This window comes from Ammospiza nelsoni, chromosome 2 (assembly GCF_027579445.1).
Source record: "Ammospiza nelsoni isolate bAmmNel1 chromosome 2, bAmmNel1.pri, whole genome shotgun sequence".
Lineage (NCBI taxonomy): Eukaryota > Metazoa > Chordata > Aves > Passeriformes > Passerellidae > Ammospiza > Ammospiza nelsoni.
Genome location: NC_080634.1, coordinates 114,171,025 through 114,188,288, shown reverse-complemented (window position 1 = coordinate 114,188,288; position 17,264 = coordinate 114,171,025). Strand labels below are relative to the sequence as shown.

Sequence of the window (17,264 nt, the reverse complement as noted above, 5' to 3'; positions counted from 1 at the left end):
CTGATTTCTGTGTATCCTCCAGGGAAGGGTCTTCATCTGGGCAGGGTCTTTTTGCTCTGTAGGTTTGACTTTTATAATAATAATAATAATAATAATAAGTTTACATTATTATTATTTTTATTATTATTATATCACTTACAGTCTTTTGCCAAGTTAGCAACATATACATAAGATATACATTCATATTTTGATTTACTGCATCCTTAAACCTCATTAGTTATAATGAGCTCATTAGCTCATTAGGATATCCATAACTAAGGGACACTGCTCTCTGTACCAGCAATTAATTCTCCTTCCTTGCTGATTAGGCTTGGAAGTATACAAAGATCAACCATCAAAGAACATCCTGACTTAAGTTAATTTTGACATATTTCACATTTTGCAAAACTAACACCTGTGAGTGATCCAAGGACCCAGCTGAAGGAGCACAGACAGTAAGGGTTAAATGGATTGCTAAGCCTCAAACACCAGTAACCATTCAAATGGGAAATACCAAGGTAGGGCAGCATTTTTCTGGTGCCAGTTTTGCTGTTCAGGTCCATGGTGGCCACGCAAGCCCCAGTGTGGGTGCAGAAGTGGGGTCAAGGAGCAGGCAAAGCCAAGAGAGGGGGACTGAGACCACCAGGGACCCCAAAGCAGCCCCTGACACCTTCTGGAGCTCTCCCTCAGCAGGTGCTGCGTGCCCCAGTCTTGTGTCAGACATAAAGAATTCCCTTTCTGGGGAGGAATCTGATGTTCCAATGCTAATCTGACTGTACATAACCCGAGGAACTTTTTGTTCTGTGGGCCCCCATCCCAAAGGTTCAAGACTGTGACCATCTCTCTGACCAAGGGATATCAAAATTCCAACCCCCAAGTCTCATCACTAGATCCATGGGTGGTGTTGTTTCCACTATCTACTCTTACCCATTCCTTCCCTTATGTATTTTCTTTGTGATACTTTTACAGTTTTATTGAAAATAATCAAACTGGCCACCAACATCCTCTCCACTGCAACAAAACTGCTTTAAAATAAACCTCTCACATCTATGCACTGGGCATTCAGCGTTGTTCCACTCTAATTACAGAATCTCAGAATAGTCAGGGTTGGAGTGACCTCTGGAGATCACCCAGTCCAACCCCTTGCCAAGGCAGGGTCACCCAGAGCGGTCACACAGGGCACATCCAGATGGGTCTGCAATGTCTCCAGAGAGGGAACTCTGTGTCCTCTCTGGGCAGCTGTTCCAGAGCTCCGCCACCATAAATATAAATAATATAAATATAAATGTAAATAATATAAATTCTTCCTCATGTTGAGTTGAAACTCCTTGTGTTTTATTTTACAGCCACTGCTCCTTATTCTGATGCTGGCCACCACTGAAAAGAGCCTGGCAACATCCTCTGACACCCCCTTGGGTATACTGATATGGATTGATAAGCTCTCTCAGCCCTCTCTTCTCCAGAATAAACAGGCCCAGCTCTCACAGCCACTCCAAGGCATTTGTACTAAAAAGTATAAATACTGTGATATATTTACTAAAAAGAACCAGAGCTCCCCTAGCTCGTAGCGGGTGCTGGGGAGGGCCGGGAGCGGCTGAGGGGGGCGGCGAGCCCGTGGCTGGGGAAGGGCGGAGCGATGCCACGGCCCGGGAGCAGCAGCCCCCAGTATAATATATTCCCCATAGTATAATACCGCCCGTGTCTGTCCGTCCCTTTCTCTTTCTCCTCCCTTTCTCCTCCTTTTCTCCTCCCTCTCTCCTCCCAGTCCCTCCCTCTTTGCTCCCTTCCTTCCCTTCCCCTCGTTCCCGCCCCTGGGTGCCGCAGTTCCGCGGCCGCGCTCCCCACGTGTGGCCGCCATGCGCTTCGCGTACCGGGTGAGCGCAGGCCGGGGGGCAGCCCCCGATCCCCAGCACCATCTCCCCATCCCCTTCCCCCGATCACCATCTCCGCAGCCCCTCTAACGCTGCCCTTTCCTGCCCCCGCAGTTCTCCGGCCTGCTGGGCACCGTGTACCGCCGCGGCAACCTCAGCTTCACCCGCGATGGCAACTCCCTGCTCAGCCCCGTGGGCAACAGGATCTCCCTGTTCGACCTCAAGAAGTGAGAGCGGCGAGGGGCGGGGAGGGCACACAGGGCGGGGGTTTCGGGGGGAATAAAGCTCTGAGGGTGTTTTGGAGCCCGATCCATGGGGCTGTCCAGGATGCTCGGCCTGCTAAAATATTCTGGAAAGGGTCTGCTTTAGCATTAAAAGGTAGAAGGCTGCCAATGGAATACCTGTCACGGTGTTGTGCGGGTACACCCGTGTGGAGAATAGCAGAGCAATTATGTAAAGGTGTATTTCAGAGAGAAAAAGAAAAGGGAAGAAATAGATTTGTGTTTGATTTAGTTGTATTGTTTCTTTGTGTGCTTCTGTCTTGTATATAACAAAAATTAGAGCATCAGCAGCCTTTCGTGTGTGCCAGAGTTGTGATCGATGCTCTCTGTGCCTGTGTTCCAGTTAGGAACCTGGAATTATAAATCTGTTATGCAGAATTACAGACCATCCTGGAGCCTGGAATTACAATTCTGTTATGCAGAATTACAGACCATCCTGGGCTGGAAGGATCATCAAGTCCAGCTCCTGGCCGTGCACAGAACAACCCACCTACTTGGTGTTCATGAGATTGTGACAGCTGAACAAAGTTGTCAGGGTTTTACATTAAATTTTGTCTATGGGCTTACCAAAGGTATCAAACCATATTTCACTGACACTGATGTTCTTCCTGCATTCCTGTCCCCATTTTACTGTTGTGTGTTTTTGTTGCAGTAACAAGTGTGAGACGTTGCCCTTGGCTACACGGCTCAATATTGTGTGCGTGGGGCTCTCACCAGATGGAAGCCTTGCCATTCTAGTTGATGAAGGTACTTGCACAAAGAGACATCTGTTTTGTAAAAGAATTCAGTAAAAATGCAGCCTTGAGAGGAGGAAATCTGTATTGTTAGGTCTTCAACCTCAACACAAAATTAGAAGCGGTCTGCTTTAGAAATTGCACTATAATTTTTGGGTAAAATATCTTTATTTACAGAACTTTTTACAGACTTTGTATAGTGTCTCATAATTTGGACTGTATTTTTTTAATTTTAATAATATCAACCACACTGTCTTGAAAAGCTTTACCCCCTCGTCTTTAAGAAAATAATGTTTTCTATGGTTATGATTTCTTTGGGAGCTCAGCTTTTCTCATGATCCTTTCTTTCTGCCCTTACAGAGGGAGCTGCCTTGCTTGTGAGTTTGATTGGGAAATGTGTGATACATCAGTTTTATTTTCACAAGCCAGTTCACAGTGTCAGCTTTTCCCCTGATGGCAAGTAAGTGAAGAGTGCATGCTTTAGAACAAAACAGCAGGAATTGCCCCATAAACTAGTTGTGATTATGAGGACATCCTGACCAGTCTGGGAATGTTTCCTGTTCATGAGTGAGAGGAGATTTTGAGCTGATCAGGGTCACTTTGTAAAATTGAGAGGGGAAGACAAGAAGGAAAGCAAAGCCTTGGAAATAGAATATCCTGGTTTGAGCATTTGAGCTTTTCTTCTGTTTTGGGGCTTTGAGAATAAGAATTTCATTATTCAACTGCAGTGATTTTTGCTGAAGGTTTTCTCTTTTATAATGCTTGTGTTGGGGGATACTATCAATCTGCAGCTACTTTGGTTTTCCTTCAAAAGCAATCAATTTTTATTGTTTCAGTAGTGCAGGAGCCCCATTATTATTGTATTGCTTCATTGTATTGCAGTCTATACTGAACAGTTCTTTGCTTTATCAGCTTTGTGTGCAATGATGTCTTTTTTCCCTCCCTTGCCAGGAAATTTGTGGTTACAAAAGACAATCTTGCTTACCTGTACCATGCTCCTGGGAAGAAAAGAGAATTTAATGCATTTGTTCTGGACAAAACCTACTATGGCCCATATGATGAAACAACTTGTATTGACTGGACTGATGATTCCAAGTGAGTTGTTAAACTGAAGTTGTTTACCTGCACATTTTGATATTTCAATACACAATGCATTTCCTTTGAATTATTGTACTAGCTTTAAAAATTCTATCTTTCATCAAAAAATGCAATTAGGCAGACCAGAAAGTATAAAAAATGGCAATCAACAGTGGATTCTTATTTGAAAATGCATAGTAATTCAGAAAAGGAACAGATCTTAGAAATGTGAGCAGGGTTGGCCTTTTGAATGTGTTTTAGCCCCTTCTATCTCTGCTACAGTCACCAAGCACAATTTACCACACTTGTTTGTAAAATTAAAGTGGTGACTGGTGGATTTGAGCTCAGAACATTCTCCACCCAGGGAAGAGTTTTGCAGCCCAGTGTTCTGATTTTCTTTTCTATTTTTCTGTTGCAGGTGCTTTGCAGTGGGGAGCAAGGACATGTCTACGTGGGTGTTTGGAGCAGAACGATGGGCAAACCTGATCTACTACTCCCTTGGAGGCCATAAGGATGTCATTGTTGCCTGCTTTTTTGAAGAGAACAGCCTGGATGTATGTATAATCACACAACACACCTGAATTTACAATAGTGGAAACAGAACCTTATCTATAGGTGACTGGACAATATCTCAGAATTTAGAAAATACGGAAGTGTCTTTTGATTGCTCTGCCATAATTATGTGTTTAAATTTGTTTACCCAAACCATTATAGATTTAAATGTGAAAAAATGATTTAGTTTAGCTGTGATGCTGACTGGTTATCAAGTTGCCTTTGGTCCTTGCAAAATTTTTCTGAGGGCAGGCAAATAATTCACCAGTTCTCAGGACAAGTAAAACTCCCAGTTCAAAGCACCTTGGATTCTATCCTGAGAATAGAATGCACGCTTTTTTAATCCTTCTGCAAGTCCATATTCTTATTTTTGCAGAGCACAGAGCATGGATATTGGACAATAGTAATTTGTGTGTTTGTATTTCAGCTGTACACAATTAGCCAGGATGCAGCTCTGTGTGTGTGGCAATGTGACACTGAGCTGGATGGTTTGAAGCCCATGCCCCCTAAAGATGCAGCAAAGGAAAAGAAGGCAGCAGAAGATGATGAAGAGCTGCTTGAAGAGCCCAAGGGTGAAGAAATTCATGGGAAAGCTGATCCAAGTGAAGAAGAGACTAGAAATAAAGTTAAATATTCACGTGTTGCCAAGTAAGTAGTTTTCAGTTATCAAAAATCAAAGTTGTAATGGGGATTTATTTTACTGGGCTTTTTTTTTTTCATCTGTTGTAATTATTCAAGGCAGTATAAAACTGTCCAGGATTTAGAAATTTACTGCACATCCCATTTTAAATAGTTCTGGTAGAACTTCTGTCTGTCTTACCTTGATTATATGATGGGCACTACTTGTCACCTCCAGAATAACAAGTGTAATTTTAACTGTGTAAGAAATACTGACTCATGGTGTCCTGATGTTTGGAACTCAGAAATTGTAAATGGGATCTTTACTACCCTCTCTGAGTCTTGAGGCTTTGGTTTCTTGCCAGAGGGGTTGGTTGACTTCAGGAGATGACATAAAGGTGGCTCATCAGCCTCTTTGGTGAGCTGCTTGGAGATGCAGCTCTGACAGCACCCTGTTCTTCAACATTCACCTTTTTTCTTGTTTCTTGGGTGCCAGGTATTTTTTCAATAAAGAGGGAGATTTTAATAACCTGACAGCTGCAGCCTATCACAAGAAAACACATCTTTTAGTCACTGGCTTTGCCTCTGGAGTCTTTCACCTCCATGAACTTCCAGATTTCAATCTGATCCACTCCTTGAGGTGAGCCATGGGGTTGTCACTGTATTTGGTTTGGTTTTTGTGGGGGAAGGGAATAGATTTTTTTTGCAGGGGTTTCATGTTTGTTTGATTGAGAACACATCATGTTAAACAGTGAAGGATGAATAAAAAACGAGCACAAAAACCATAAAACATGACTGTCTGTTTAATACTTCAATTTCTGGAAAGGCAGAACGATAAATTTATGTAATAAATACCATATAATTCCACTCCTTATTCTGGAAAAGTTAGATCTGAATAAGGAAACTTAGGAGTTCCTGGTTGTTGGCTAGACTTCTTTAACTCTGTCCGTTTTAAAATTTTCAGTTTCTTTGTAAAAAATATTAGCTGGAAAGTTCTGCATATGGAAAATTATCTGTAAATTGTGTATAAGTTGAGAAATCAATCAGATTCTTTTCCATAACTGTAAACAATTCCATGTACACAAAAGCCCCTATTTTATTTTCTTAAACTTGGGGAGTTTCACTCTGTTGGCAAGTACATTTTTGGGATGCAGATACTCTGCCTTCATTCTGAATAAGGAATATTTGATGGTTGGAGTGGAACAAAGGAATAAACTTTGTGGTTTTTGATGTTACAGTGGTACAGAAGTTCAGTAAAACAACCAAACAACTTGCTTGAACAGTGTTAATAAATATTAGACATGAAGTTTTATCACACAAGTTTGTTTATTGGTTAATTCTCTTTGCTTCAGTATTTCAGACCAAAGGATAGCTTCTATTTCTATCAACTGCACTGGTGACTGGATTGCCTTTGGATGTTCAGGTTTGTCAGGCTTTTTTTGCTCTGTATTCATGGGAAAAATAAGGAATGTGCTGGACATGAGGCCCAAATTCCTCTTGCTAGTTTTGACTCCAAATGTGAAATAATTGATGGTCTCATATCTGTGCTGTCTAGGTTTAGTAAAACAAATATCACTAATGAGTCTCTCACAGAATTCTGATGATTCAGGAAGGTATTTTACTGATACAGGAAAAAACACTTCCTATATTTTATATAGGAAGGCTTTTAATAGAGTTAGGGAGAGCCCAGATCCCTTGTAGTAATTTCTGCCTTTGCCACATGTTGCCCATGGCATTTTACAAACCTGCCTGGATGTTCCAGTATTCCCACTCTGTCCCTAACGGTTTGCTTGAAACCCAACATTTTATTCTTATATGCAGCCCTGCTGTTCTTTCCAGCTCATTTATCAACTGGTTGATAGCATGGCTGTTGTACTATTGAAAACATTATTCCATGTAACAGCTCATGGAGGAAATTTTGGGGGAAATTGCCTTGAAGTTATAAAAGGAAAAAGCTCATACTAGTACTGAAAGATGCAGAATTCAACCTGTCTGCATTAATCTTTGGTTTGTTTTGGATTGTTTTTTTTTTTTTTTTTTGACATTGCTTGCCAGTGTGTGTTTTGGGGCCTGCATTTGCAGGGTCACTGTGTTGGTGGCTGTGGTTAATCCTGCTGTGCTTACAGGTCTGGGTCAGCTCCTGGTGTGGGAGTGGCAGAGTGAGTCCTACGTGCTGAAGCAGCAGGGCCATTTCAACAGCATGGTTTCCTTGGCATATTCTCCAGATGGACAGTACATAGTAACTGGAGGGGAGGATGGCAAAGTGAGTGAGGCAATATTGCTGGAATGTGAGCTTTTAATAATGTACTAAGCAGCTTGACTTTCTATTTTATGTAGAAAGCTCTGTTACTGTAATTGGTACATATTTTCCTTACTATAAAGTCATAATATTTTTTTCTTCTCTTTCCCTAAATGTTTTGATTTTTCTCTCTAGAGTACATATATTTTGCCTTGTTACTAACTGTGGCTGCAAATTGCATCACTTGTGCTTCCTAGTAGATGATTTTTTAATTATTACAGGTCCAGACACCATAAATGCAAAAGTAACTAATTCATCAATGTTAGTTTATTTATGGTCCCATGATATCTTGGGATGAATGAACTTCAGCCACCCAACTTCTTGCCCTTTTAATAATTGTTTTTTGATATGAAATGGATTTCAAATTATTTATGCAAGTGCAATTTTTTTTGTTTAAATGTGCCATTTCAGAAGCTTGTTATTTAAGAGAAAAATTAGCTTTTCATGGATGACTTGCATTGAAATGATAGGCTGTGTGTACAGGTGCTTTTATTTTAAAAGATGTTTTGCCACAATGTCTTGGCACATAAATGGGACAACAGTAGTAGCTGATTTCCTATTAAAACTTTTCAATGACAGAGAAGATCTGCCACTTTCTGCCATTCAGGATGAAAATTGGCCAAAACTGGGAAGTCTCAAACCTGCAGAAGGCTAAATGCATAAATTTTTTGTTCAGGAAAAAAACCTGAAACAACTGGAATATCATCTCAAATGTAACTTTTGTAATGGCTTTAGAGTTGGTTTTGAATTTGACACCTATCTTATTTGACAGTATAAGCTTGGAAGCTCAAGATGCTCACTAATGTTACTTTCCTTTATTGACTTTGTTTCAACTGTTTGTGTCTGTCTCCACTTAGATTTTTATGTTGCAAAAAAAGTTTAATGATAAGCTGTGGCCTCTTGACTGCTATTAGTGAGAGTCTTTCATGCTGTTGCTGAGTTCTATAGTTAGATTTTCTTTACTCTGCTGCTGCCTTACCCTTATTTTCTCTCTTTACTGATGATGGCGATTGTCAGAAGGCTTTTCTTGTCTGTCCTGCAGGTGAAAGTGTGGAACACTTCAAGCAGCTTTTGTTTTGTCACCTTTACAGAACACAACAGTGGTGTAACTGCTGTAACTTTCACTTCCACTGGTTATGTTGTCCTGAGTGCTTCCCTGGATGGAACAGTGCGTGCCTTTGATCTGCACAGGTAACTCTGCATGAAAGCTTTCGTGTCTCATTTAGTCCTCAGCTTCCACACTCCCCCCAAAATACAGCAAATTGCTGATTGCTTGTTTGAAGTCTCATAAGGGTGAGCAGCACTGCTTTACTGGTTTTTGGTTCAGCCTTTGATTTAAATTTAGATAGTTATTAGGAAGGCTCTTACTCCATCCAGTTTCTTTGAAGAAAATTGTGGAAGAACTTTCCTCAAAGAAGCTGGAAATCTAGGAAAATAATTGTCTGGCTTTACTCAAATGGGGAGAAGGCACTTTCCATAGTATAATACAGCTGTGCACAGAACTGGGTGTGTAAACAAGCCCATGTTCCTAAAAAATTGACACATGCTATTTAATAGAAGAAAGCTCCTCTGAGTATTTCTGTCTCCTACTTCTGCAGAGTTTTTCATTTTGAATCTTGTAATCATGTTGAGGCATCATATCTAATTTTATAAAAACAATATTTTTTCTGTACATAGCTTAGAAGTCTTTACAAAACAAATTAACTCCTTTTGTAAATAAACTTGTTAAACACACATTTAAATAAATCTACATAAAATGTTCTCATAATTTCTTTTCACTTTTTTAACAGATACCGGAATTTCCGAACCTTTACCTCTCCACGGCCAAGTCAGTTCTCCTGTTTAGCTGTGGACTCCAGTGGTGAGATTGTGGCAGCTGGTTCCCAGGATTCCTTTGAAATATTCATCTGGTCAATGCAGAGTGGGAGGCTGCTGGATGTAAGTCCCAGGGTGGTGGGAGAGATTGAATTTAACCCTGTGTGGATATGGTGATATTCAGCAACTTTGGGATTAGTCAGGGGGGGTTTCAATACAACATGAAGTGTTTTGTTATATTTATGTTCAAAAGCTGGAGCTACACTATGTTGCTCTCAGCATTTTTTAAATTTTATTTATTGCATTGAGCTCACCCTGAATTTGTGTGGGAAATAGTTGTTAAAATTTTTGAGTAATGAGCTCTTTCTAGTGATGAACTAACAACACCAGTGTTGCTGAACTAACACGTGGGCATGAAAGTCTTTCCCTCCTTATTCAGAGATGTTCTTTTCCACATATTTTCTGCAGGCAATGAAGAAATTGTAGTTGCTGTATTAAGACTGATACAGATTTCATGAAGGGTTTTGGTGGAGCAGAGCCGGGGGCATGATTTTTCAATTATTTTTCAATTCTTAAGCATTCCTGTACATCTTGTACAAGCTGAGGAGCTCAGTGATTCACGTATTTAATTTGGCACAGCCATGGAATACAGATCACTTCAGTAACTCAGGATATACTTGATTGGATCTCCAGAGTTTTGAGCTTAGTTTCTTTCCTTGATATTTTGTTTGAGGAGTAGGAACGCCATGAAATGAAAGTCTCTGTTACTCTTATTCTCAGTTTTTTATTTTTATTTTTATTCTGAAGTGTTATCACCTGCAAGAGTTATTCTCAGAATAATGAATTTTCAGAGCAATGACTTGGTTTTTCGCAATTGGTCTGATTGTTTTGAAAGGAGGGAGGAAATTGGCACACTGCATCCCTAAAGTGTGTGCATAGGAGTGGTTGTAGATGCCTATATCGTGGTAGCACTTCAGGGAATTTTTTTATAACTTGTAGAAATAAAAAGTTGAGAATCACTGGTGTGTATCATGCCCTGTGTCCAAAAGTGATCTCAAATGTGTGTGGACAAGTCAGGCATGGTTTATTGGCTGTATCTGGAGTTTACTGAATGCAGACTACACAGATTTCAGTTTCTTTCACCTAATTCCAGGTTATTTTTTTCTTCTCTTTTTAGGTCTTAGCAGGTCATGAGGGTCCCATCAGCAGCTTGTCCTTTAATCCAATGAAGTGTGTTCTAGCCAGTGCTTCTTGGGATAAGACTGTAAAATTATGGGATATGTTGGACAGCTGGAGAACTAAGGAGACATTCATAATAAACTCAGATGGTAATTTTTGTTTCTTTTCTCATCTTTTATCAAATATAAAAGCACTATGTAAAATATGTAACAACACAACGTGTCAAATACAGAGAGACTCATTCATGGAAATGGAAATCAAAGGTTCAGAGACTTCACTCCTGTGCTTGGTTAATAGTGCAATAAATGCTTTAATTCTAGCTCAGCTTTATAATTAACTAAACATTTGTATGTTGTCTACGGGGAAAAAGTACAGTCATACTTTTTACTCTTAAACTTTTTCTAATAGCTGAGATAAGATCCTAGAGGAATTAGGGTTTTTTCTTAGAAAAGCATCTGAGTGCATTTTTAACTGTTAATTAATTCTTTGCAGTTCTTGTTGTTGCCTTCCGCCCCGATGGCAAGGAGCTGGCAGTTGCTGCTTTGAACGGCCAGATAACATTTTGGGACCATGACAATGCAGTGCAGACTGGCTCCATTGAGGGCAGGCACGACCTGCAGATGGGGAGGAAAGAGCTGGATAAAATCACTGCCAAGCAGGCAGCCAAGGGCAAGTACGTGCAGGGGGCTGCAGTGACAAGGGGGTGCCATGCTGGGTCACTTTGGAGTTGTTTTTCCATTTGTTTTCTACATGGAGATTGCAGAGTGCATCTGTTGTTCAGATATTCCTCATTCTGAATGTTAAGAGCCTGCCTGACATGTAGATGCCTCCCTTTTGTAGCTGGCTGTGTTCTCTCACTGCTCAGCATCATTCTGAGCACGTGTTCTTTCTCATCTGTTGGGAACTTGGGTTGCCACCGTAATATTAAGCTTCTCAGGCCAAGGTGTTAATTTGCTATGGGTGAGGTTTTTTAGTTGATATCTTTCTTCAGAAATACTAGTGTACAACCATTAGTATGTAGAAACTATTACATTTTTTAAAGAAGGTAGTTAAAGTATGGGGTTAATTAGCTGTTGCTATGCATGTGAAGTAATGTTTAAATGCAAGTTGAATTTGTGTGCTGTCAAAAAGTATCTTAGAGAAATGTTTTATTCTTCTATTCCCCCCCTTTTTTTTTCTATATTCCTTTCACTCAAAAAAAAAATAAAAAAAGAAAAATAGCCTTTTGGAAAAAAGTTTTAGAAAAAAGCAGTATTTTTTGCTGGTGAGCTCTCAACCATGCTTTTCAAACATGCCATGGCATTGGTTTTTCTGTAGCTCTTCTGACTGTTTTTAGTGTCATGCATGATGTAGTTGAGAGCTCCTTGACTGAGCTGTGACTCAGATTCAGAAGTATGGCAGTATTTCATAAAGATGTTTTAAATTGTCTGTGATTCATAGTAAAGCACCAAATACTTTGTAGTAAATGTGTGTGTGAAGTACATACCATGTGAATGAAGGTCTCCACTTTTACCATGGAATGGTTATTTTCTGAGTCTTCACACTGTACTCATATCTTTTAGCTCAGATGTGGCAGTGAAATTAAATTGCTTTCTCTTTTTCTTTACCAGATCTTTTACAACTCTGTGCTATTCAGCAGATGGTCAATCTATTCTGGCAGGTGGATTGTCAAAATTTGTCTGTATATATAACGTCAAGGAACAGATTCTTATGAAAAAATTCGAAATTTCATGCAACCATTCTTTAGATGCAATGGAGGTATGTGAGCACAGGAGTCTTTTTTAAATTTCCTCACCCCCACAAGACTTTGGTTTTGATATAACATCTCATTAAGAGTGATTCATGAATGTTTCTTAAAGAATGGGTTTATTTTTGTGCAGGAGAGGGGGAAGGAAATATTCCTCTTGGAACAGAATGAATTCCTGAAACTCTTTCCAGATTTGTAGTGTGCTTGTGTTGAATGGGCAGAACTCTCAAGCATACTAAGTTAGTTGGCACTAGACTTAAAGTGGAAGTGAAAATTTAAATTACCAACCTTTTGTACGAAGCTAACTCCCCAGGTGTCAGTTTGTGTTAGCAAAAAAATGAAGGATTTTTTTTGTGGACACAGAACAACATCACTGACCTTTATAAACTCTGTTTCTGAATATTGCCAAATGCCAAATTAAATTCCTTCAGAAGTAAAGTGAATTATGAAAAACACCAGAAGGGGAAAAAATTCCAGTAACCCTTTTCACCATCCCCTTAGCAGGAAGGATGATTGTTCATGTCAGGCTGTATCTGACTGTGGTTCCAAGTATTCTTTGCCAGCAGTGGTCTGTGAGCTGGTGTAGCTCAACATCTGCCTTCAAAGAAAGTGAACAAGCTGAAACAGAACTCTGGAGGGGATGGGTATTTCGAAATGGGGACCAGGGAGATCCCTAAAATCTCATTGGCAGTGTTCTGGCCACACAGCCCTTGCATTAGCACAGTGGAACCTGCAGGACAGAAAGAGCAGGGCTGCAGCTGAGGAAGCAAACAGTGCATCTCTGGAGCAGAACAAAGTTACAATAATGTGAAAGCCAGTCTAAACTGAGCTCTGCTGTTAGAGAAGAGATTCAGTGCAGTAAATGGAACTTGCATGTCTTTCCAGGAGTACTTAGATCGGAGAAAAATGACAGAATTTGGCAGCATGGCTCTGATTGATGAAGGCGGTGGAGGTGACGAAGGTGTTGCCATCCCTCTTCCTGGAGTAAAAAGAGGTATGGCTTTGCTCTCTTTGTTTCTGTTTTTATGTGCACTGGAACCTTTGACACAGGTAAGAAGGGTTTGACTTGTTTAGCTCAGTTTTAACATCAGGATTACAAAATTTGGTCCCACCAATTAAGCTGTAGGATCTCTTGGACATGAGCTGTGCCTCCCTTACCCAGCCTTGAATTCTGCCAGGTTTTACCATGCTGCACATTATTTAATGGTAACATCATAATCAGAGTTGATAACTAGACTGTGAACTTGTGATAAATCTGTTAAACCACTCCAAATTTCTCTTTTAGGTGACATGAGCTATCGACACTTTAAACCAGAAATAAGGGTGACCTGTGTGCGATTCTGTCCTACAGGTTAGTACCAACAGTTAATTTGGGATTTTTTTTTAAATTCCATATAAAATATGTGAAAGAATAGAGTACTGGAGGATTATCATTACTCTTCTGTTCCCATTCTGGAACACCTCTCTTTGTTGTTTATTATTATTATTTCTCTTCTAGGACGAAGCTGGGCAGCCACCACCACAGAAGGTCTCCTGCTCTATTCACTGGACTCTGGGCTAATTTTTGATCCTTTTGAGCTGGATATTGATGTCACACCCAGCAATATCCGCAAAACACTGAGTCAGAAGGAATACACCGTGGCTATTGTCATGGCCTTCAAGCTGAATGAAAAGAAATTAATTCAGGAGATGATAGAGGCTGTCCCTAGCAGTGAAGGTGAGTGGATCTGCCATGAATCAGGGCTGAGCTAGCTGTAAACAGACATGTGTTAACCAAGTTGAGGTGTAAAGGCAGACTTTTCAGTGTTAATTTATGTTTTAATTTTACCCATCTACTTCATGCTTATTTTGTGACTTCTCAGCATGGAATTTGATCAGGCCTAGAGGTGCAGGCAGAGTTTTAGAATGTCATTTCTTGGAAGCAGCTGGTGTTATGAGGGGCACATCAAGTTTAACCTGAGGCACTTGTGGCACCACATCAGGAGTACTGTGCCTGGTTCTGGGACTGACAGCACAACGAAAGACGTTGATACTCCAGAACATCTGGTGGAGAGCTTGGAAAATTATTGGAAGGCCAGAGTACAGCTGAGGAGAGGCTGTTTTAATCCACTGTTAACAGGATGATTGTGTGCCTGTTTCTTAAGCAAAATCCGTTTTTGAGAACGGATTATATATAATGAGGTCATTTAGTTATATATGAGATTATTTTGGATGCTTCTAAATAGTGTTTCTTTGTGCTGTGCTGTTGCTAACAGCATTCAGACACTTTCTGTGTGGGCAGGTGACTTTGCTGTCTTTTCAAGTATCACTGCCTCTGATTGTTGTGCATAGCTGGTTCCACTGACTACAGCAATTTGGGTGAGGTCAGGAGCAGCAACAATAAAGTCTGTTACTTTAGAAAAGAGGAGAAAAGGGTGAAATAAAAATTCTGAAAGAGAGCTGCTGAGGAGAGTACTTGCTAGGAGGAAGAACTTGGAGAAGGGGGGGAGTTAATTTCTTGCTTTTAAACACAGTAGGTTTTGGAAGGTTCAAAGGAGGAACATTAGTCCCCTGAGAGACTGTGGTACTGTACCCTGAAATACAGCACTAAATACCCACCACTTGCCAAAGTGCTGCTTTCTTCTCCCTCCTATGCTTTCCTGTGGTCTCCTTCATGTTATTCCAAATAGTAACTCAACTCTATTGGATGTTTATGGAGTTTTATTTTCCTTTTTGCACAGTTGATGTTGTCTGCTCATCACTGCCAGACCTGTATGTGGAGAAGTTACTGGAGTTCCTGGCCTCTGCTTTTGAGACCTCTTGTCACTTGGAGTTCTATCTTATTTGGGCTCATAAGTTGCTTATGCTGCATGGACAGAAGCTGAAAACAAGGTGAGATTCTGTGAAAGTCATAATGGTGACAAGGATATTAAAATTAAAAACCTGTCAGTTTAAGGCTTTTACCTAACATTTACTGATACTCCAGATAATGCATGCACTACAATTAGAACACTTCAGTTTTACAAGTTCTGTGCTAATGATAAAAGTTACAGTTTGGACTTGATCTTAAAGGTCTAACAAGATTTTAAAAAGTGTGTGTGACAGAATTGGAATATGTTACTGGATTTGTGAAGGTATATTGCAAAAGCATTTTTCAAATACAACAGGTAAAACTGCTTGAATTGCTGAGACAATAACTGCACAATTATTTCAAGAGTGATAGCAAGATTTGGCAGTTGTGTTTTTAAACATTTATGCATCTTAAAAGTAACTGAAAGGTGATGTGAAGATACTGATTGCATTTTTACAGACTCAGCTTGTTATTATAGCTGGTAGTACTCTGCCTTCCTACAGAGTACTTCAGAACTACATGGGCCTGGTCAGTGAATTCTGTTCAGCCCATCGCTGGTATGGAAGTTTTAGATTTCTAGGAACAAAACCAGGCAAATTTACAAAGTTAAAATGGGCTAAATGAAAGGTAATCTGAGAAGGAGTCCTTCAATTTAAAAAATCAGTGCATTGTGTAACTCTTCCCTTGCTTCAACATGGGTAATAATGTTTTAGTTACTGAAATGACTGGAACAAAATGTCTCCTTTTGTTCCTGCTGAAGTTGAAGAGGACAATTTAAAACAAACTACCCGTTGTTCAGAAAGTCTTGTATCTGAAAGGAACTCTCATTGCTGCAGCAAGCAGAATTAGCTCTTCAAGATGCACTTGGACATTAGAAAAAATATTTCTCACAATATATTACTTGTATTGAGTGTAATCATTGTGGGCAGAGACCTTTGTTTCTTTAGGATTATCTTTAAAAGCTGGCATTGAAGTTGTGTGCTTGTTAGAATCTTGAGAGTATAGAAATGTTCTAGATTTCCATGTGTACAGATGAACTGCACTGCAAATTGCCTGTTTTCTCCATCCAAGGTCAGTGAAGCTGCTCCCTGTGATCCAGTTCCTCCAGAAGAGCATCCAGCGTCACTTTGAAGATGTTTCAAAACTGTAAGTATTGTTACACCTGAAAGTCCAAATCAAACACCTGGAATTATTTGGGGGATGACAGTGTGCTGTTAAAGCTTTTGAAACAGCCTTCTTTTAGAGTTGTTTTTATTTTAGGAGGAAAAACAACATTTTCCTGTTTATTTTTACAGCTGTGAGTGGAACATTTACAACATCAAATACGCCCTGGCCATTTCCCAGCAGCGGGGCATGAAACGTGCAGCAGAGGAGACACCAGGAGATGAAGAAGAGTTGGATTCTGACAGTGATTATCTTATGCAAGAAGCTCATAAGGATAATTTGAGTTCCTAATTGCTCCTTGTGAGAGGGAGAAAACCTCAGACTGTATTTTGTGCAGTGGTATTCACTGAGAATGAGTGGCCCTCATAGTGGCAGCAATTCCTAACAGTGTGATGGAGTTCCATGTGATGGAGTTTCCATGATGGAAATGTGGGATATGCCATGGATGGCACTTGGCCTCTTTCCTCTACCATTTGGCTGTAAACTTGACAGCTTTGATTTCTTGATTAACTGATTTCTTTTTTTTTAATAATTCTGATTTCAAGTAAGAAAACAAAAAAGTGTTCTTAGGGAAGTTAGAAGTACAACTGGAAGAAGTTTATTCTTCATTAAAAATACCTTGCACATTAAGTATTGTGAATTTTATAGTGCAGGCTTATCCTAGACTGACTCTGAATTTTAAAAAGGATAAAAAAATTCTTGATTGAAAATGTACTGGTCTCAACTTGTTTTAAATGTTGTTTTACTTGGATTTTTTATGTGCATATTTGTGGAACACTGTTTTCTTAGTTCTGTAACCTCCAAGCCTGATGAGATTTCAGTAATGAGGAGAAATGAGGACCTGTAGCAGCAGCTATTGGAGAAAATTTATGGGGCTTTACAGCTTGTGTTGAGGTTTGCTTGACAGCCTTGAGATACCGTAGTGAAATTTTGTTTGGACATTACCAACTGAATAATGTAACTTAAACTGTAAGAGAATGTGTTACAAATGTCATGGCTTGCTGGATTTTCTTTTAAGTTTTTATTTTTTTGATGAAAGCCCTTTTGTGTCTTTTTTTAAAATGTTGTTTATTAACACATTAAAACCTGAAACTTTTGATTCCCTCTGTTTTTGTGAA

General features: G+C 39.8%; 1 protein-coding gene across 2 annotated transcripts; it reads left to right on the top strand.

Moving 5' to 3' along the window:
- Positions 1 to 1,806: 1,806 nt before the first annotated feature.
- On the top strand, positions 1,807 to 17,245 carry PWP2 (PWP2 small subunit processome component). 2 transcript variants are annotated; one of them, XM_059493779.1, is made up of 21 exons: positions 1,807 to 1,853; positions 1,965 to 2,077; positions 2,784 to 2,878; positions 3,226 to 3,325; positions 3,817 to 3,960; positions 4,361 to 4,496; positions 4,922 to 5,142; positions 5,609 to 5,752; positions 6,465 to 6,535; positions 7,239 to 7,375; positions 8,454 to 8,602; positions 9,202 to 9,349; positions 10,404 to 10,554; positions 10,898 to 11,078; positions 12,016 to 12,163; positions 13,038 to 13,146; positions 13,438 to 13,503; positions 13,651 to 13,869; positions 14,873 to 15,023; positions 16,054 to 16,128; positions 16,278 to 17,245. In XM_059493779.1, the coding sequence occupies exons 1-21, from the start codon at positions 1,836 to 1,838 to the stop codon at positions 16,435 to 16,437; spliced, it is 2,736 nt and encodes a 911-aa protein (XP_059349762.1). In that variant the 5' UTR covers positions 1,807 to 1,835; the 3' UTR covers positions 16,438 to 17,245. The 2 variants fall into 2 exon arrangements, with proteins under 2 accessions (XP_059349762.1, XP_059349763.1); XM_059493780.1 differs by lacking the exons at positions 1,807 to 1,853; positions 1,965 to 2,077 and having other exon boundaries at positions 2,874 to 3,021.
- The last annotated feature ends 19 nt before the right edge of the window (positions 17,246 to 17,264 follow it).